This window comes from Eulemur rufifrons, chromosome 4, assembly GCF_041146395.1.
Source record: "Eulemur rufifrons isolate Redbay chromosome 4, OSU_ERuf_1, whole genome shotgun sequence".
NCBI lineage: Eukaryota > Metazoa > Chordata > Mammalia > Primates > Lemuridae > Eulemur > Eulemur rufifrons.
Genome location: NC_090986.1, coordinates 2,064,245 through 2,086,934, shown reverse-complemented (window position 1 = coordinate 2,086,934; position 22,690 = coordinate 2,064,245). Strand labels below are relative to the sequence as shown.

General features: G+C 43.3%; 1 protein-coding gene across 1 annotated transcript in view; it reads right to left on the bottom strand.

Moving 5' to 3' along the window:
* LOC138382890 (zinc finger protein 91-like) overlaps positions 1-22,690 on the bottom strand; it is a gene marked incomplete at its 3' end in the record, with an annotated part of 192,516 nt that overhangs the window by 13,289 nt on the left and 156,537 nt on the right. The window contains 1 exon segment of the mRNA XM_069467506.1: positions 11,128-11,145. Coding sequence (XP_069323607.1) covers positions 11,128-11,145 — 18 coding nt within the window.

Sequence of the window (22,690 nt, the reverse complement as noted above, 5' to 3'; positions counted from 1 at the left end):
GCCTTCCTTTTCCAAAGCAAGCTGTATGAAAGACAATCTAAGAACAAAGTGGAACTTCCAGATTCAATGTGATGGTTTACACACATCTTCCCAAGGTATGTATTCATGGAGAAAAATAATTTATAGTGGAACAATCTGTTAAAGAGCACCTTAACTAAGTGTATAAAATTAACAACTATAACAGAGCAAATTGGTATCAGGTGCTGATTCATATAGGCGGACACAACATCATTGCTGTGAGGATAGTGGCCAAAAGAAGTAAATCATAATTTGAATCTAATCATGAGGAAACATCAATTTTATGCAAACCTCAAGCTACATGTATCTCCCATGTTTTATAATCTCTAATAGTGCATGTAAAGTCTTTTCTTGGCATCCTAGAAAGCATGTCTCCTCTAATTATTCTTTTTTAAAACACTGAGTTATCCTAGGCAATTATGTCAGCACTTTAAGAGTGCATTTACTTCATCCTGTTATGCATAGAGCTGATGGAGCATCCACATGGAACCTAAACAGTTTTGTGTTCCCCTTCTTCACTGATACCCAAGGACCTGACCCTATCCCAAATAAGAATCTTAGGCAGCCACATGATTCCAAGTTTGACAGCCACAAAGGGAACATTTTCTATACTGCAGCTCATAAAATTTTTGAGAAGTGTTCGTGACACATAAGAGGCCTGGATGGAGAGAATGAATAGAAAGCTCTGCTATACAGGGAAGATTTTTCAGAGCACCTTGACCATTATATGAAAAAAGGACAACAGAATCATAAAAACAAACTCATTAGGCAAGAACATTCCAAGAGAAAGAAAGGTTTTCATTCTAAACACAGAACATTTCGGGATGACAAGTGAACTTGATTCTGGACCTGGGACCTGTACATAAGAAACAGCTTTTTCTTCCTCTTCCTTCTCTGAAACTTTTTCTGGACAAATCACATCTGCATTTTGATAAAGTGCCATCAAAGGCATCAGTACAGCCCCTTCATCTGCTATGACTACACCCACAGGCAGAGGGACCTTGAAGTGCAAAAACTCCACCCTTCCCTGTCCTTCATCACAGAGTCATCAACATGGAGCTTCTACATGGAGACCAATGAGTGATTTCTCTCCCTTCCTGCCCACAGGTGCCCTCCTCTACCGCAGACACCACCAATATGTGCTACAGCAGTGGAGACGTGGCCTGGGCTGTGCTGCCCTGCACCCCACAAACCCATGCAGGGAAGACTCTCTGAGGTCCCCGTGGAACAAAGGCTGGACTCAACTTTCATAAATATATCTGGGAGCCCTTGTGCTTGACCCTGGACTCACTTTACCATCACATGGGGCATTTGATTAAAACCACATAGATGCTCCAACCCCAACAAATAGAATCTGCAGGGAGGGCACCGGTGACAGTGTTTCTTTAAACTGGACACGTGATCCTAATTGGAAGCTGGGGCTGAAAACACTTAGCTAAGCACTGCCTCTCAGGCTCTACTATGCACATAAACCATTTGTTATTCCAGGCCACACTAAGTCATAGGATGCTGGGATTACAGGTCTGAGTCACCACCCTAGCTTTCTTCATACATCTTATAACATACAATAATAAGCAGTTTAATCAAATCGCTTAAAATTTTCTGGAATTATATTAGAAGCTACATATGTACTCTTAACAAGGTAGAAGCCATAAAGACAAATAAAAACAACTCTTCTATTCATAAATGGCCTTCGTGTGCTGACATCAGAACTCACAACATAAGGAAAATGGCCCAAATGAAGCAAAAGTCTGAACAACTTCCTTGACTTGACTACATGATGCTGAATTCAACCATTTAACCATTTGCTCTAGACTGGACAGGAGGAACCATGCCTGCTGTACTTGTTCCTCTGATGCTCATATGAAATGGAAAGAACTCATTGATCTATTGGTTTGTGTCTCAGGACCTCCTCCTTGTTTATCACTGAAGTACCAGGAAATGGCAGCAACTCCAATCTGGAGACCAACAAGGGAGATTCTTTCTGCATGTGGAGGAACAAACCCTGGATGACTTATTCCTCTTCCTCTGAAATGGAGGGGAATTAGCCTGTCATTCTGAAATCAGCATGGAAGGACACCCCCAAATGTCCAGAAGCCTTCCACATGCTGGTGAGAGGGTCCCCAGTGAGCTTGGGCTGATGTCCCCATGCTGATCCAGGCAGGAGAGAATCAGGCTGACTCTGTGACGTCAGCAGAGAAAATGGAAATGCCCTGGTAGGGCAGCTGATCCTGGATCCAGGTGTGACATAACCTGTCCTTTATCCGGTAACTTTTAGGTATGAGGAAGGAGAAGAACACCCTGCTCCCGTAACTGTACAGGAAGCTGTCGTTGTGATCATGGCTGTGAATATTTTGTGGCCCTGGCCTCCCACAGCTGAGGTGCTTGTTTACACTTACAGATTTTGCCACTAGATTCTTTGTACAACAGGAACCCTTCATATAGCTGTAAGAGCTCCCTGGGCAATATCTGGAAAACTTGAAAGGCCTCATTTAGTAAAGCCTGCCTTCACAAAGTCTATATTGACTTCTCACAATGCAGAAAATATTTCCCTCAGGTTTTCTGTACAAACTCAGTCCCAAGACTGGCCCTGCCTTGTGAATCCCAGATAGAGGCCAGCCTTATGTGCGGATTACAGGTGGAATCAACCTGGCTCTGTACTCTTGGGTGATACAGAATGAGGGGGAAACTAGAAACTGCTCATGGAAGCTGCTCTATCACATCCTTATGATCATGAGGACCTGGATTCAGAATTTGCAGCTGCAGATTGAGGTCTTGGAGGAATAGGGAAGCAGCTGGTGCCCTCTACATATTCATGAGTATTTGGGAAAGAAGAGGAGAGGGAGTTACGATTCTCAGGCGTACTCAATGCACATGTGTCTACCTGGCTGGGTTTGTAAGCCCAACAGGCTCTGGATAAATTTCAGGTCTGAAAATTCCAGGTTAGGGATGATTGCTGTCTTGTAACATTATTTCTGTAGAAATATGGTCAAACTGCTCTACACAGCAGATTACAAATAGGCAGAGAGACCATTCCACATGTAGATATTGGAGGCACCATGCACTGTGTTGCACAATTGTGAGTTATTACTGGAAGGCCAAGAAGGAAAGAGCTCTTTAGAGTGAAGCCTGGTGAGCACTTTATAATTTCTTACCATGGCTGGTCATTCTCAAGTGTTTGGAAAACATAATTAAAAACAAAATTGTTTCCAAGCCCAGAATAACTCTCCGCAATGGTAAAACAGAAGGAAAATTTTATTATACAATTAAACCAGAATGTCATGAACATCTCAGGCAATGTGATAAGAGATCGCAAAGACATAAAGAAAAGTCAACATTATTAGTCCTCAAATAGATTTGTCACACCATTTTTCAAATGTAGTTCACCCACAATTTACCCACTAATTATAAAGGCCATCTGTGCTTACTAATTGACTATATTCAAAGGAAAAATAAAAAAACCCTTTCATATCTTCATGACAGAAGACAACTTTGCCACTTGGAGCTAGGTGCCTACTAATGGGAGGTTCCTACTCTAAAAGAAACTGGGATTCATGCAGATTTTTTTGACTATTTACATTTCAAATCAATGGTTCCTAGATTTTAAAGAAAGACAATCCCGAGTTAAAATACATTTACAAAAGACCTGTTAACTCATAAAATAATGTACATATATTTCAAAGTGGCAGAGAAAAACTACATACAAAATTAAAAACTTTAAGGAAGAGAAGAGAGTATAATCTCATGTTTTTAAGTTGAAGGATCCAGTTGGTATTTTTCATTTGCATCTGCTCTTACAGCAGCCATGTCAAGGGCCACGGCCTTCAAGTCATGACTCTAATTCCAGACGGTGCTGAATTCAGGCACCAGAGGAGTAGCCTTAGTCACACTATGTGCACAAGAAAGAAGGTTTGTGGGGAAGAAAAAAATCAGAAGACACACCAGTACTATCAAGGACCCATGGGTGGGAGACAGTGCAGAGCTGGTGTAAGGACTGGCTGGTGCTGTAGAAGAAACCAAAAATCTTGGGACAATCCCTCAAGTTCCTTATGCAGAAGCAAAGGCCAGGCTTGTAGGCTGAGTCATGCAACACCTTACAAATCAATGGTTAGTACTGCATCAGCCAGATCATGGAGAGGTAAAAGGTTTCAGGGATATGCATGGACTGCCCACACAGATCATTCCAAAGGAAATTCCTCATTGGCCTTCCATAAGTAAGGACTCATAAGTTGTAACTGTTCATCTGCACTTTCAGTCTAGCTCCTAAAACTAGAGTCTGTTCAACTCCACACTAATAATGTTGATTACAAATTTATCTTCCCAAGTGCATAACAGAAACTACATCAACCTTCTTCTACCTATCCAGGGACATCTACATAATTGATTCTTCCTTCACTTCCTTTTTCTCTTCAAACATTAATTTAGCTTATGTAATATGTAAATTTTCTGGGCTCACATGAATGCAAAAATTTTGCCTGGCTGCCAACACGCCCTCCTTTTACTTTCTCTATCCATGTCACCTTTAAATACTGAAGTTCCCAAATCCCCCATTGGAAAAAGTCACAGATTTGACTCTGGTTTGGTTTTTCCCAAGCACATCCTTTTATGTTGGCCCAATAAACCTCTGTCAATTAGTATGCTTGCCTCAGTCACTTACGTTGGGCTGTCAGTGCTAAAGATACTAGCTCAGGCTGGGATATGCCCCGGCATTCTGTGTCCGTGCAGGCATGGGATTATAATCAGGCGATCCAGCTGTAAGCCTGGATTGGTGGAGGGCCAGATTTCTGCTGCAGATTTGGAGTCTGGGGGTGGAGCTAAACCAGGACTCCAGTGTGGATATTTGGTGGGAAACTCTAAGAGCAATGGAGCTGTGGTCTCCATTCCAGAGGGAGGAGACTTGCCTGGGAGGGGCGTGGCTCCATCAGTGCCTGCTGCACCACTGCATGAATGGGTGCGAATCACATGGGGCAGCAAGTTGCAGAGAGGGATCTGACCCCAGGGCTCCTCCTGTGTCCTCAGTCTCCTCTGACCCCAGGAGGAGATGCAGAGTCAGGGCACAATACGTGGTGTGACAGCCTATGTGCAGGAGAACAGACTCTCCCTTCCCTGAGAAACCTGACACTTCTCACACCAAATGTGTGGAGTCTGATGAACACCGACCACCTTTTCAGCACCAAATATTTCTCCAAAAGTCAATTCTGACAACAGAGATTCCATACAGACCTCATGAGTTCAGGGCTCAGTCCTACCACACTGCACTCACTCCAGATGCCAGTGGCAGCCCCAGGGGCCCATGCACAATTTTGAGCAACTGCCTATCAAGAAGCTGCTCCTGTAACCCCCTCTGAAGTTTAATAATTTGATAAAACTAGTCAATGAACTCAGCAAACCACATTACTTACATTCATCAATTTGGTGTACTATAAAGTACTCCACTCAGAAAAAGCCCAGTGGAAGAGATGTATAGGGCGAGGGAAAGTGGCGGGGGAAGATTTGGGCAGGTAATGCTGGTAAATCCTTGTGATGAAAGACATCACCCACCCTTTGTGTTCTGTAATAGCCGCTTACTGCAAGGAAACATCCTTCCCATTACAAAAGAGATTACTCCTTCTTTTTTACCTAATCACAAAGCCTGAAACAGATTCTTTAAATTTCCATTTATTGCCTCATAAAAAATTACAACAGTTTTCTTTTCAGTGGTCAGAACAAAATATTTCTTGACCAAAATTTGCTTAAGTTTTTCTCCTTCCCCCCAGGCCCCTAAACATTGACTGATTCTCAGCCTGAGCCAACATGCAAACCCCCTTTGTGCTCCTCCTAAGAAGGGGCTGACTTCAGGGTGATAAACCCTCTAAGCTAGGATGTTACTTTTCCACCATCCATCCTGCCCTTCCCCTCCCACTTTCTTTCTAAAGTCATTTGCTCCTCTCGATGAAAAAAAGCCCTTCTCTGTGTAACCTTCATCATGCTTGCAGATTTATACTTGGTGCTTTCCGCTATCACAATATTTCTTTAAATAATTAAGACTTTATTTTATTGAAAAACAAACTGTAATTTCAAATATGTTGTAGTGGACAATGTCTAGAAAGAGCCCTAGGACAATAGCAATTACACTTTAAGAAAGCGCATCTCATCCCTCACCCCTACTTCCATCCCAACCTCCACTTCATCTGCCTGTGGATCAACCCTAGCTTCCCAGGGCTCTGAAGCTTCTCAGTATAAAGGGCTCCTTTCCTGGCTGATGGGAGCAAGCTGGGACATCTGCAGGGGAGGCTCCCTGGGCCCTCAATGACCACCTTTTGGAAGATCAAGATTGACATTAGCTTAGTCATTGGGCTCAAAACTCTGGTTCCCAAACAACATTATTCACTTAGTTTCGGATGAGAAAACATCCAGTGTTTGAATAATTCAAGCCAGGCATGATGGCTCATGCTTGTAATCCTAGCACTCTGAGAGGCCGAGGCAGGAGGATCACTTGAGGCCAGGAGTTTGGGTCCAGCCTTAGTAAGGGTGAGACCTCATCTCTACTAAAAGTAGAAAAGAATTAGTCAAGCATGGTAGTGTACACCTGTAATCTGAGCTATTCAGGAGGCTGAGGTAGGAGGATCACTGGATCCCAGGAGTTTGAAGTTGCAATGAGCTATGATGACACTACTACACTCTAGCCAGGGTGACAAAACAAGACTCTGTCTCAAAAATAAATAAATAAATAATTCAGCAAAATCCCATAAACTCCGTGTTGATGTTTATAGGAGGTAAGCAAATTGTAAGGGATTTACATTTCATACTTCAACATGAAAAGCAAAATTATCTATCCTTGTCACAAAATAAACATTTCCTTTAACAGTTACTTCCATGGATACAATTCATTTAGTAAACAATCATACATGAAAATTTCTCAAGAGTTTTCAAGTCCCATTTCACAGGATTTACTGTTAAAGTACAACTCCCATAAGTCAGAACAGAGCTAACCACTCTCCGTATTCTCCACCCTCAATGAAAGGACAACATTTTGGTGAATCCGTGTAACTAATCAATTTACCTAGCACATTGTATTCTCAAAATGCATTAATTTTTAGGCAGTCATAAAGTAAAAGAGACTTTGTCTCTGTCTTTTCCATGGTAGCATTCCAAAGCTAAGCCCTGGGACTCCATTTAAAATCACCCCTGAAAAACAACAGCTCTAAGAAACTTACTACACTCATTCTGGGGGGAAATCGTAAAGAAGATTTTTTTTTTTTATGAAATGGAATATACGACTATATATTTAATTCACTTATCTGAATTTTACTTTTCTCTTGCCTTTTCAGAAATAGTTTCTCATTTTCAAGCTGTGGAGATACATTGCATTTTACAATTAATGAAAAACTGAAGCTGAAATAAAGCAACAAAGCTTTTCAAGGCAACAAATTCAAAAACTGGCACTGGTGACTGGAATACAGGAATGTCTGACTTGAGTGTGAAGTAAGGTCATCACATCCCTTGGGACATCCTCCCACTGACATCCTGCTCACTAAAGTGCTCGATGACCACCCTCCCAAAAGAAAATGCACTCTGCCTTCTAGCACACATCAAGGCTGTACTGCTTTGCAGGGTTTTGCACCACCTTGTTGGGGTGGGTTAACCTTGTCCTTTGAAATACTTTTTCTCCCTTCACAAAATTGAGAGAATTCAGAGGGCAAGAATGATTTGCGAAATTTCCTCTGAATACCAGCATGTGATGGGCTGACCAGCAATGTATCTCAAAGGAATGAAAACAGAGGCTGGTACAAAAAATTCTTAAACTCCCAGTGGGTTAGCTGTTTAGGTGAAGCAGAGACTCCTCTCAACCTCAAGGAAATTCACCTGCTCCCCTGAGAGGCTGCACCACATACCTCAGGCTGTCCTCTGGGCGGAGATGTCCCAGAGACTGATATTCATGGGACACTCCAGAAAACATGGCTGCTTTGGGCATCTTAGGTCGTGCCCAGAGAAGTAAGGACCCTGGTCCTTGGGTCATTACCCAGGACCAGGAAAAGACATAAGCATGGCTGAGGACACATCATCCCATACAGTTTCTAGACAGGAACCTCACCCGAAGACATTCTGGGAAAGTGTGTGTGCCTAAGGAAGATTAAATGAGGGGAGACACATAGATTTTTACAGCAGAGTGCCATGAAATTATTGTGTTTTCTTCCCATGTGAAATGTTCAGAAATAGAAAACCAATATTTTAAAAACAACCACCCACTGTTATGTAAAGAAATGACAAGAAAACTAAAATACTCCATCTGTTTGCATTGGGCAATAAAGGAAAAACAGCTCATATTGTAAATTGGATGCGAAGTTGGCATTTGGAAACGTAGGAAAGAAACCGAACATTTAGGATTTTACTGTAAGGCCTACAATAGTTAGGCTGAGGAAACAGGGATGGCAAATTTATGCCCCACTTGCCATACATCTAGAAAATACAGGTAGGCCGGGCACGGAGGCTCACATCTGTAATCTTAGCACTCTGGGAGGCTGAGGTGGGATGATAGTTTGAGGTCAGAAGTTCAAGACTAGCTCAAGCAACAGAAAGATCCCATCTCTACTAAAGGTAGCAAAAAATTTGCCTGGGCATGGTGGGTCTTGCCCGTAGTCCCAGCTACTTGGAAGGCTGAGGCAGGAAGATCACTTTGGCCTGAGAGTTTGAGATTGCTGTGAGCTATGATGATGACACTGCACTGCAGCCCCAGCAATAGAGCAAGACTCTGTCCCAAAAAGAAAAAAAGAGAGAGAGAGAGAGAAAGGAAAAGAAAATGAAGGGAACACAAGTCCCCCTATGGAGTGTTAAAATAAATAGGAGGCATTTAGACTGCAATGGCTCTAGTGCCCTGTGTTCCTACTTCAGCAAACCAAAATGTAACTCAAATTTATTTCCTGTAAATTACTAATATAGAGGCCAAAGGAAAACTTTTCTCCTTATTCTCAGAAGGTTCACTGAATATCAAATGATAAGAGAAAAGGCATATGCATGTATTAATGTGCATTTGGGGAAATCACAGAGAGATTACCCCAACCTCCCACTGGGGTTCTGAAGTTCAAGTACTATTTTGCATAGGATATGCAGATGGAGAACACATACCATTCTTTTGAGAAGCAAAAAACGATTATTAGCAAGAATGAATGGACCAGGGAGAAAGAAATTAACTGGTAACTTTTTCTTATTGGCTTCTGAATGAACCTGAGAGGCAGGCATTATGCTGAGGGAAACACCATTCAGGAGTGGTAGTATATATATCTGCATTAGCTAATGAAGCAACAGGATGGCAATAAAAGGCAATTGTATTGACTTTCATAAGAAGCTTTCTTTGTTAGATAAGGGAACTTCAGAGAGTCCCCCACTGCTCTTGGGGTGAAGGCACCAAGCATCAAGGCAGGGTTAGAAGGACAGTGATTTTCTGGCAAATCTCTGAGACTTTCCAATTTTCAAAAGCACTCAGCATGACTAAACTACATTTTTTTTGAAGAATCATTTCTTGTACTTCCGTATTAACTTAGAGGAAAACAGATAGGTTTGTTCCGGGTGGGAACTTGAAATGTATGTATAGGACACAATGTGGTTAATGCAAAGCAGGCTTACAAAACAATAGCTGCAGGAGTCTGGGGAGTCCCTGGACTTTGTAGATCTAACAGACAGCTGCAGCCAGCATTCCTCCCCCTTCCCTCCCTGATAGAGAGGAAGTTAATCCCTCCCTGGCTCCCCTGATAAGAGCGACGCCAGAGCTGAAGGATGGATGTGTCTGGGGCAGGGGTCCCTGAAAATGTTTGTTAAAAAAAATTAATGCAGCAGCTGTTTTGGCCCAAGTACTCACTCCCCCCTGAGAAACCCTCTATAAAACCCAAGGTTTTCCTCAACCTCGGTGTGGACGCTTTTTTGCCTCCACATGTCTGTACCCACATGCTCAAAATCAACAGCCGTTTGCTATGCCTGAGGCTTCATGTGTGCCTCTCTCTCTCTGCTCTGGACCTAACATTTGGCGCCGAAACCCTGGAGGGCACACTGGGTGGACAGGACTCTGCATCTCTAGCAGGAAAGCCTTGCAACTCGGGAAGCAGTAGGCCGCGGCAGCTCATCCTGGCCTAACTACCGAATCCTGCCTTCCTCTGAGTCCCTGGGTTATTGGCAAGGTTTCCATGGATCTTTTCTGAGCCATACAGGGGTCCCTCTCTAACTTGCCTCTGATCCTGGCGTGTAGGCAGAGCGCGCTAGCTCAGCCAAGGTAAGGTAACTGTGCACCCGGACCCTCCCGAACCAAGCTGAGAGGCAGACACCGGACCAGGACTCGGATCTTCCCTTTGCTCATCTTCCCACTTCACCTTTCATTCTCAGGGAGTAAAAGCTCGCAAACTCGCTCTGGGGTTCCTCCTATCTCTCGTGCTCTCATCCCCGAGAAGTTCCACAGGTCTTCTTCCTTCACTGACCTTCAAATCCACATCCTGGAGACATCCTGCTCCTAGTGAGTAGGACCTCACAAGCTCGTTCTTGTCTACTTGTGTTGACTCAAAAGTCCTGTCCATGAGCCGGAGGACTCTCAGCACCTGGGGCCCTCGTTGGACACTGGGATGCCTGTTGCGACTCTGCTCGAGTTCACGCAGTCTGCTCGCTCCCGTGCTATTCTCTCATTCTAGGATGCTAGAATTGAGTAGAATCGGCCCTGTGTGACCCCTACTCTTTCCAGGAACATGGGCAACTCTCAGTCTACTCCTCTTCTCAAAACACCAGGTCTCACTACAATGTTTGTCACTGCAATAGAAAATGGTCCGAGATTCCCTATGTCTACACCTTTTTTTTGCCCTCTACTCTCACTCTGCATGAACTGTAATCTGGCTCAAATCTTCCTGCTACACTCTAGGCCTTCCCCTTCTCCCTCGCCCTCTTCTCTGGACAAACTTGAAACCTCAGAACATGACTCTTGCAATCTCAGCCCTCGCCCATAAAGATATCCCCAACCAGAACTCCCTTAGCCTAAACCTCAACCTGCTCCCTGCCCTCATCTCAGTCCCCTTGCTACTAGCTGTCACTCTGTTCAAGTCCTGGGGCCTGCGGTGGAAGGCAGCAGGGAGGTAAGTGTCCCTTTTATTTAACACAATCTTATGATCTGACCTGGCATGACCTCTACACTATTCTTTCCTCTACTCCATCTGCCGAAGAGAAGGAGAGAGTTTGACTTAATGCCCAGGCATATGGTCATGAAATCCATAGATGTACCCCTGCTCAGCCACTGGGGACACTCACCGTCCCTAATACAGGCCCATTACTGAATTATCAAGTAGGAACTCCTGAAGGAACTTTACTCCTCAATATACACTTTACCTCGCAGTCCGAGTCTGACATGAGGTACAACCTCTAAAAAGTTAGACAAAGGCCCTCAAATCCCACACAAAAAATCTCCTAAACCTGGCCTTCAAGGACTTTAATGACCAAAATGGGGAGAGGCGAAGGGAAAAGAGAGTGGGACTGACAACAGCCCCCAAAACACATAAAAGCTTTTCAAATCATGGCTGCCCTGTAAACGACCTTTTCCGGAGAGTCACTCAAAAGGCCTCAGGCAAGTAGACGATAGGGACACACCCTTACATGGGAACTGAGCCCTGCCTCTACCAAGACTCTGGGTCCCAAAAGAACAATGTCCCAGGAAAGGGGCACAGCCAGGACTGTGCTCCCTTTGACAAATGAAGGGCACTGGAAAAGCAAGTGCCCGCTTCTTAAATTGGGAAGATCACACCTGCACTCCGGACCTGGCTGCCCCTCCCTGAAGGGACATCCTGCATAGCCACGGACCCTCTGAAACTGCTTCAATCTGATGGACACCTCAGGCTTCTGAACACACTCGACTGCGACACACCTTGGGTAACTCTCTGGCACAGGTAAAGACACTGGAGCCACGTTCTCTGGTCTTCCTGAATTGTCAGGGCCTCTATTTCCCTCTCCTACCCCCACCATGAGAGTAAAACATAAAATACAGCCCCCCTGTGTATTCCACAGCTTCTCCGTCCACTGGGAGATAAAGTATCTGCCCACCCCTTCTGTGCTTCCCAGTTACCGCCACTGGGGAAAGATCCATGGCCTCCTCCCTCTGATTATGGAAAAGCTTAACTGAAACTTTACATGCAACTTTTGCCTGGGGTGCTCTGAGCTTTGAAACTATAAAACTTTCTGCCTTACTTCACCTAAAATTGTCTACTATTGTGAAATCTTTACCATCCACGGATGGTTGTCGTTTTGCTCTGATTCTTCTTAAACAACAGTTTATAGTCCACTGCAGTCCAAGATTTGCTTCCACGGAAAATGTCACAGAAAGACCTAAGATTGTTCATGACTTTTTATTTAAAACATTATTAATTCTCATGCTTTGCTTTCCAAAGCCACTGAAGTAGTATTAAGTAAATAACGAAGTTATCACGCGGATTTAAACTGTTAGATTCCACCCGGCGCAACCTTATTTATCCTCTCTAGGCCTAAGGGCTATTGCAAAAGAGACAGACATATAAAATTGTGAAAACCGATTTCAGGAGATGAAAAATAGTGAGTTCCCTTAGTTCCCCTATCTTCCTCCACCACCTCCACCTGGTGCCCACCTGCCAGCAAGGAAACACACTAGTGACTTCTTAAAGGGACTGGAACACTTATACCCTAAAGACTACATTTTACTCAAGGATTTCCCAGAACAAATTGGGCCTCCTGCAACTTTTAAATAATTCTCTCACTGCTTCCACCACTATAGCTAAGCTTCTGGAAATCCTGTCCGAGAGTCATCTCTCAGGACTCAAACCTACAGGCCCTCCAGAACCTGCTTCCACCCAGGGTGCGCTCCCCAAAAGTCCAGCCCATCATGGATACCAGGCTCTGATAACATGCTGTGGTATACATAACTCCTTACCATGCTTTGCCTCCTCTTTATACCTCTCATGTCACTCTGTGAATGCCCCACAGGACATCTTACATACCAGGCCGGTCAGTCCTTTGCGTGAAGAACAGGAACTGATAGTAGGAAAATGTGTGCTCTCTTTGATTCTAACTGATGCTATTCGCTTCTGTGACTATGCTTGCTTTTAGTTGTTTAATAAATATAGTTAATCAGAATGAAAAACAGAGATAAGAACAAAGGTAACTCCATGATAGGCTAGGCTTCCTGGATGTGAGAAGCCTAGTTCTGCTTCTGTATATATGGCTTGCTGGCTTGGTGCTCAGGGTAAGTGGAGCCATGGCAGGCTTCACTAAAGTAAAGGAAAACAAAGCCTCGGGGAGGTAACTGCAAGTTGCTTTGTGATAAAGGGCTGGAGAATCCAGGTGCCCTCCAACCAACTAAGTAGATAAGAAGGGCAAGACATGATCAGCGCATGAACAGCTTGTGCAGGGCGTGTGTTCCCAGTATCCCTTAACTAGAAGGTATGCAACAACAGCCCCCCTCCCCTGTCGGAGACCCTGCTCTTCCCCTGGATGTTGTTAACTACAACTGGCGCCAGTGCAAAAAGCCCGAAACTTAGAGTCAACAAACCTGAAGCCAACGCGATCAGCCACTTCTAAACAAAAGGAACAAATAAACTGAAGGGGGATGAAGTGCAGACTAGTGTGTCGTGTGCAGACTAGTGTGTCGTGTACAGACTAGTATGTCATGTGCAGACTAACGTGTTGTGTGCAGAATAACGTGTCGTGTGAAAACTAGCATACAGAAAAGTATAAAAACCTAATCTTTAACCCAGGGCGGGGTCCTAGTTCCTGGAGAGGCCACTGCGTTGGTGCTCTGGAATTTGGACCCTGGCCCAGGGCTAGTTAATAAACTCGTTTGCCTTTTTGCAGCCTCAGTGACTCTGCCTCTCTGTTCCTGGGGCCAAGGGGAACCGGATCTAACATGCCTACAATGGAAACCCTAATAATAACCATACTTTCCATCCCCCACTGTGGGGCTCTATGACATCTCTATCTGCCTACAGTGCAAAAAACCTCTCTACCTTCTCAAAACTATCAGCTCTTCTCACCATGCGTGATCTTACACTCTTAACGAAGGCCCCTAGTGGCTCTACTTTCAACTCTCATTTTCAAATCATACATTCTCCACTATCTAGGAACATTCAGGCCCTGACTTTTTCTCTCCAGTAAAACCTCATCCTGCCTCCATTCTAACTTCAAGACCATCCATTTGAAATGCCCTCCCTTTTAATAAATGAATTTCATAAAAAGATCTCTATGTCCCTCCTCAGCTCGAAGAAGTTACAGAAGATCTCCACCCATTTTCCCAGCTTCGGAGTTCATTTCTAATAAAAATTTAATCTTAACAACAAAAAGGGAGAAGGTTAGGATGGCCTTGAATCTCCCAGTTTTCTAATGACAGCTAAAAATCAATTCTGAGCTCTCCCTACTCTTTGCTATCTCTCTCCCAAACTAGCAGGCAACCTGCTCAGACTCTGTTTTCACAAACACCTAAAAGAGCCCAGAAAAGAAATGTAATTCTTTCTCTTTAGATTTCCCCAGCTCACAGCTTTTACAATTTGTTTTACAGCCTCAAGGTGTTCCTGAAAAAAGCTCTGGGACAGACTGCAGGGGGGTGAATGCCAGGCCTTTGTTTCCTGCCCAAAACCAAAAGTCAGGGGCAAAGATCACATCCCCTACAAGGGGCCTGACAGCATTTGAAAGATGATCAAATCTCCAGGGAAGGAAAAAAAAAAAGTTAGAAAGAAAGCAACGCCCACTTTTCAATCTCCCTAATTTTTAGGCTTTACCCTTTTCCCATACCTTACCCTTCCTTTTCTTATATGTATATAACAAAAAGTGTGCAATGTTGGGTTTGTTCCAGGTGGGAACCCCAGAAGTACATATAAGACAGAATATGGTTAATGTAAAACTTAGGCTAGTAAAACAATAGCCTCAGGAATCTGGAGACTTCCGGGTTTTTCTAAATATACCAGACAGTTGAAGCCAGCATTCCTTCCCCCGCCCTCCCTGATAAGAGAGGAAGTTCATCCCTCCCTAGCTCTCCTGATAAGAGAAACCCCAGAGCTGAAGGGTGGATGTGCCTGGGGCAGGGGTCCCCGAAACTGTTTGTTTAAAAAAAAAAAAAATTAATGCAGCAGTTGTTCTGGCCCAGGTACTCACTACCCCCTGAGAAACCCTCTATAAAACCCAAGGCTTTCTTCTCCCTCAGTGTGGACAGTTTTTTGCCTTCACCCATGTGCACCCAGATGCTCCAAATAAACAAGGTTTTGCTACACCTGAGGCTTCCTGTGTTGCTCTCTCTCTCCCGTCCCCCAACCCCCGGACCTAACAGAAACAGAATTTAGTCTTAACCAACAACAAACTGCCAATTATTCTCTGATTACAAAACCATGTGACTTTTGCCTGGATGGTCCAAATAAGTTAGGCACATGAATGTAATCCGTTATTGAACTTGGTGTGCTTCCTCACCACACCTGATAAAAGGCTTTCCTTCAAGCCGCACCCCCATGGGCCCCCAAACCACAACCCATCCCTGGAGGCCTCATGATTCCTGAACTGCTCTTAGTTCCAATGAAATAAACTCTTTACCATTTTCTTGCTGCCTCAGTTTACTTTTAACAAGAGTTAGAAGGGCTGGGAACCGCACAGACGCCAGCTCCTCCCACGCACGACCCCGCACACCAAGGCAGCGGGACCCTCCCCTAATGATTCTCCTGTGGTCACCACACATTCTGGGGGAGAGGAGCAGGTGCAATAGAAGACCTGCCCAGACAGGGTTCAGGGCCAGTGTGAAGTCACCAAACAGGATGGGACACGACACTCTGGGCCCTGGCTGCCAGCCCAGCAACACCCTGAACAGGAGGGAAACGGGGGTTGAACTTCGTCAGGGGGCCTAGACCGGCTGACTCGGGAACTGCGGCGGGGAGGCCCGGGTCCCACCACAACCGCTGTCACCCCGCCAGGACACGCAGACCTGCGTACTCACCACTTCCCAGCTTCCGGGGTGTCCCCACATCCTCTCTATGGATCTTCAGGTACCTGGAGGTCCCAGGGCAACACAGGCTGCAGTAGAGTCACTGGGGCCTCTGGAAGCGGAGAACAAGGAGGCCCAGAGACCAGACCAGGACTGGGAAGCACTCGCAAAAGCCCCGTAGTAAAGGGCCCCTCACCAGGGCACTGAGACCGTGCAGTCCGCCCCCCACACTCTCCTGCCTACTCGATTGGACAGTTGTCACTCACTTCAGCGCCCTGATTGGATAGACCTCCAGGCCCTGCCTACTCCGGTTGAGTGATAGGAGATGCAATGACTGGTGGGACTAAAGAAAGTCACAGTTATTGGGTTTTTTGGGTTTTTCTTTTTTTTCTTTTCTTTTTTTTTTTTTTTTTTGAGACAGAGCCTTACTCTGTAGCCCGGGCTAGGGTGCCATGGCGTCAACCTAGCTCACAGCAACCTCAAACTCCTGGGCTCAAGCAATCCTGCCTCAGTCTCCTGAGTAGCTGGGACTGCAGACATGTGCCACCATGCCTGGCTAATTTTTCTATATATTTTCAATTGTCCTGCTAATTTCTTTCTTTTCTTAGTAGAGATGGGTCTCCATCTTGCTCAGGCTGGTCTTGAACACCTGAGCTCAAGAGATCCAACCCCCTCGGCCTCCGAGAGTGCTAGGAGTATAGGTGTGAGCCCCCACTCGCGACCCCACAATTACTGGTTCTTCATGGCAGCCATTTTCGTGCAGGTATTTCTTCCAGAACTCGGACATGACCTTGCCCAGGAGTCATTTGCATTTCATCTTATAAATAAGATTATGCTCATTTATTTCAAATATACGTTATTCACAAATGGAAAAATTATGATAAAAATTATTTTTAAATTTCACATTTCCTAACCTTCCTGGCCTCTGGGTTTTTTGAGGAGGCAGTCTGAGCTTTGTAAGAGTGACAATCCTTTAGGCAGCAAATCAATAGAAATAAAATATGAGCCACACGTGTCCTTTTAGAGTTTCCATTAGATGCACAAAATAAAAGAAAAACAAGGCGACATTGATTGTAAGAATTTACTTAACTCAATATATCTAAATATTGCCATTTTAGTATGTGATCAATATAAAATTATTAAATAAGTATTTTTAGAGTAAGCCTTCACAGATTGTATTGTAAGCTTCCAGCACATCTCAGTTCAGACCAGACTATTCTAGGTTCTCAGCAACCCCACATGGCCAATGTTGGCCACATTGAAGTGCAGCTCTGACTTCTATGACCTCGGGGAGGTGAAGGGCCTGAAGCTCCTTTCTGTCAGAGGTAAGGAAATAGTCCCTTTCTAGCAACATCTCTCCTTAGGGTCAAGAGTCAGTGAGAAGGTAACCCTAGATAGAGCATGGGGCAGCAGGCAGGAAATGTCCACAGCTAGACCACTGCTGACTACTGCTTGCTGGGGACCCATTCCCCATCCAGAGATCAAACAGAGATGATAGGACCCCAGAAGGAAGGAACCCCAGGTCTTCAGATACATCTACAATCTTGACCTCCACAGTTAAATCTGGAGGAAATAGATTAAAAGCAAGGTTGTTATTTTGCAATTTGGCCTTGATCCTAATGGTCAGGCTGTGTGTGTCTATTTCTTCCTGTTGTGTAGGGAACTGTGTCAGTTTAAGCATCAAGTGCATGCACACATGTCTACATGCATTTCTATTAACATATAACTCAATACTATCTATTAATAACAAGAAATCCAACTTTAAATAAGAGTAAAAGGAACTCTACTGTTTTTCAGGTAACTTGTAATCAACCTGTCATGGAATTCTGGCATCCTGTCTGCACCAGGTGTATATATTAGTTAGGGATTGCTGCATAAAAAGTCACCTTAAAACTCATTCGCTCTTGGTTGAGCTCGTCAGAAATTTAGGCTGGGCTCAGTTGGGTCATTCTTCTGGGCTTAGCTGGGCTCCTTTAAGCATGTGTGGTCAGCTACTGGTTGATTCATTGGCTCCTGAGGGTAAGCTGGCTGTCACAGTATCTCAGCGCCCAGCAGGCTTCCATAAGCTTGTTCTCATGCAGAGGGTAGGGTTCTAAAAGAAAATCTCAACCATTCAAGACCTTTTGAACCTAGTCTCAAAACTAGCAGGCTGTCATATTGACAGCTTTCAATTGGCCAGAGCTAATGAAGTCAGCCCAGATCCAAAGTTTAAGAAACAGATTCCACGTTTCAATGGGAGAAGCTGTCAAAGCTCATTGCAAAGGGCATGGATTCAGGGATGGATGAATTGCTGCCATTTCTGCAGTGAGTATCATGATGCATTTTCTTGCCAACAAGATTTATATAGCTCTTAAAATTCAAGAAACTACTAAGCAGCTGGGCTGGGACTCAGGATCAACTCTGCCTGACTGCAAAGCTCATGTACATCTACCTATATAGGCCACATTATTCATGCAGATCCCTAGGCCTTTGAGGTTCTGGAGAGTGACTCTTCTGCAAGAGAAGCAGGATTCCTTTGAGAATGTTGTCTTCCTAGTAGTCTTCACCACTGGGAATAATCCCCTCCATAGAATGCTACTGAAGTGTGCTGGAAGGACCTGGAATAATTTGGGGAAATGGCTGAGCAATGAGTTTAGAAAATCAAGGCCCTTGGCCGGGCACGGTGGCTCACGCCTGTAATCCTAGCACTCTGGGAGGCCGAGGTGGGCGGATCGTTTGAGCTCAGGAGTTCGAGACCAGCCTGAGCAAGAGCGAGACCCCACCTCTACTAAAAGTAGAAAGAAATTATATGGACAGCTAAAAATATATATAGAAAAAATTAGCCGGGCATGGTGGCGCATGCCTGTAGTCCCAGCTACTCGGGAGGCTGAGACAGGAGGATCGCTTGAGCTCAGGAGTTTGAGGTTGCTGTGAGCTAGGCTGACGCCACGGCACTCACTCTAGCCTGGGCAACAGAGTGAGACTCTGTCTCAAAAAAAAAAAAAAGAAAAGAAAATCAAGGCCCAACAACACAGTACTCATTTCTCATCTTAGGAGAAATGTGAAAACACATATAATTCACTTGATATGTGTGCAAATTTTTTCATCTCTTTCTGGTATTTTTAGGCTATTCATGGTTTTCATCAAAAACTAAACCAAACTGCTGTGCCTGAAACAACCACTTGCTCTGAAACCAAGTCCTATGAAGATAGACATCCTAAGAAGATATTTCCTCCTGCTATAATAGAGCCAAACGGCTGAGCACATTTTGAAGGTGTCCTTTGATTTTTTTAAAATAACAACTGTATTGAAATATAATTTGCATACCATAAAATGTATTTTTTGTTTAATTTTTTTAATTATACAAGTATTGGATTTAGTATATTGACAGAGTAGTATAAGCAGCACCACCATCTAATTTTAAAACATTTTCATTACCCGCCCCAAAAATCCAGTATCCATTAATAGTCATTTGTCATTTCTCCCACCTTTTACTCCCTGGAAAACATTAAATTACTTTTTGTTTCTATAGAAGTTATTTCTCTCTCATGTTCAAGAAATAATTCATCCAACGTTGAAATGCCATGGACCCCAAACTCAGGACTGGCCATGGGGAAAATCCACACAGTCCACAAGGCAATCAAGCACAGCTAATGCATCCTTTGCTCTAAACCAGGACTTGTCACTCCTGGCTGCACGTTAGAATCCCCTGGGTGGGGAGACCTTTTAACTTCTCTCAAGTGCAAGTTGAAAGAGACCAAATGAATCAGAATTCCTTGACTGGGACCCAGGCAACGGTGTCATTTCAACCTCTCCAGGTGATCACTGGGTGTGGTCAAGCCAAAAAATATACTGATTTCCACCAACATCTTTTGATGAGCAAATTGCAAATGTTTTCTCAAATGAATGTAAAAATGGTTGCCGATGAGTTGTGGCCTTTCATACTTACCTGCATTACCTATTTACTACATTTTGCAGAACAGACCTCTGCTCCTGCTTTTATTTCTCACTCAACTTAATTCCATGTGTACTGACTGCACACCAGGTTCAGGGCACTGTGCTATGTGCCTCCGCTTCAGTGAGCATCATTGTGGGGGGAGGGCTGTGCTGAAAATATATGGCCAAAAAATTAATACTATGCTACTTGCCAAATTGAGGCCAAAATGAAAAGACCTAGAGAGTCATGAGGCATTAGGGCATTAATAGATACTTCAGAATAGTAAAATCTATCTGATGATGCCCTGAGTGAACATATCCCACTTTATAACATAGACCAAAATGCTGCCATTATTCTGAGATAGGAGTTAGGATTTTTGTACAAATATATAATATTTACATCTTTTATTTATGCAAAACAGAAATAAATGCACAAAGCATCCAATTAAGGCTTGGTAAATTAATATAAAACAAACAGACTCCTGTAACTTAGAAACAGAACCAGCTCATTCAGGTACCCCAACAATCACTTTCTCCCTCCCAACTACCCAAAGGGAACCAAGGTCTAAGGAGCTAATATTTTAGGTCAATTTTGTGTTTACATACAAGTGTTTTATTACAGAACATCTACACATATACAAAATAAAGAAAATAGAATAATTGACCAGTCACCCAGCTTCAACAACTACTAATTCTGTGCCATTTGTTTCTTCTATACTTCTACGGTTTTTCCACCCCCTTCACTTTTTCTTTTCTTACCAGTGAGATAAGATATGCATACATTGAAAGGCACAAATCTTAACTGTATGATTATGGAAAACACATCCATATAATCTTTCACCCATTTTAAGAATATGGTATTTTTATCACCCTAAAAAAATCCCTTGTGTTCCTTTCCAGGACATTTTCTCTTATCCCAGAGGCTGTCTCTGTGCTGATTTTTTCACTGTAGGTTCATTTTAACTGAAGTCATACTATCTGTTTCTTATGTCCAGCTCGGCTCATATGGCAGGTTTATGAGATTCATCTGGGTCTGTGCTGCCATAGTTTATTCCTTCCTATTGCTGAGTACTGCTCTGTTGTATGAATGCTCTACAATTTGTTTCTCCATTTTCCTATTGAGGAGCATTTGGATTGTTTCCTGATTTGTGCTATTATGACTACAATATCTACAAACATTCTTTTACAAAAACTTTTTTTATGTTAAATGTGATTTCTTTATTAGCATGTAAGTGATGCCTCTGAATTTTTTTAGTGATTGATGTAGAGATTAAAATATTAATCTTTAACTTGTCACAATATACTTAGATTTAATACTATAAAACTTTAGTAAATAAAATACACAAAATCCTTGCTACAGTACAATTTCTTTTACCTCCTGTGACAGGTCATGACTTTTATCTTTTTAAGCACCTTTTGGCTTTCTGGCTTTACAAGCTACTCTAGGTTCAAGTTATATGTTTCATCTCCAGCTCTAGAATTATCTACTTTTATAAGAAGTCCTGGTTCATTTTGTTGAAGAATCATATTTATTTTACTTATTTATTAATTTTTTATATAAAGTCTCACGATGTCACCCAGGCTAGAGTGCAGTGGCCTCATTAGAGCTCACTGCAACCTCAAACTCCTGGGCTCAAGAAATCTTGCCTCTGTCTCCTAAGTATTTGGCATTGTAGGCATATTTCGTCACACATGTCTAATTTGCTTTTTGTTTATTTTCATAGAGATAGGGTCTTGCTATGTTGCTAAGCCTGGGCTCAAACTCCTGGCCTCAGGTAATCCTCCCATCTTGGCCTACAAAATTGCTGAGATTACACATATGAGCCACTGTGGCAGACCTGCAAAATCGTATTTAGAAACCAAGATCTGAGTATGAGGTGTTTTCATTGGTTCTGGGGTGTTAAAACTTCTGAGCCTTCTCAGCAGAGTTTGAAAATATACGTATAAATATAAACTGATGTATGCCTACAATCTACCTATCTCTCTATCTACCTATCTATGTACTTATCATCTATCTACCTACCTACCTCTCTCTCTCTCTCTCTCTCTCCCCCTGTCTCTCTCTCTCTCTCTCTCTCTCTCTCTCTCTCACTGTAACTATCTATCTCAGTGAATATATTACAATAGATTCAGGTTCATTCTGATAATCCTTACTCCAGTCTAGTACCACAGAATTTATTTTACCATTATTCCTTCATTGATTTATAACTTTTTCCCACTAGACTGAGAAATGAGAAGTAATTATCTGCAGTCTATATGCTAACATGTAAAGTAGTTATAGAATTGCTAATACATACACTTGTAGAAACAAATTTACCAACTGAAAAACATTGTTATCTGGGTATAGTGGCTCATGCCTTTAATTCCAGAAAATTAGGAGGCTGCAGGCGGATCCCTTGAGGCCAGGAGTTCAAGACCAGCCTGGGCAAAATAGTGATATCCTGTCTCTAAAAACAATTTTAAAATTTGCTGGGTATGGCAGCACATGCCTGTAGTCCAAGGCACTTGGGAGGCTGAGACAGGAAGATTGCTTGAGTCCAGGAGTGTAAGGCTGCAGTGAGGTATAATCACACCACTGCATTCTAGCCTGGACAATGAAGTGAGACCCTCTCTCTAATAAATAAATAAATAAATAAATGCATACATACATACATAAACAGTGTTTATGTAACTTCTTGAATCTTATTCAATCAAAACACTGTTTTCCAAGGTTACTTGAGTCCAGATTTTTCATTCCCTCCCTTTTCAATGGGGTTAGGTCATACATTTGTAGAACAGTAAGACTCCTTTCTCATATGGTTTCCATCTGAATTCCCCAATATTCTG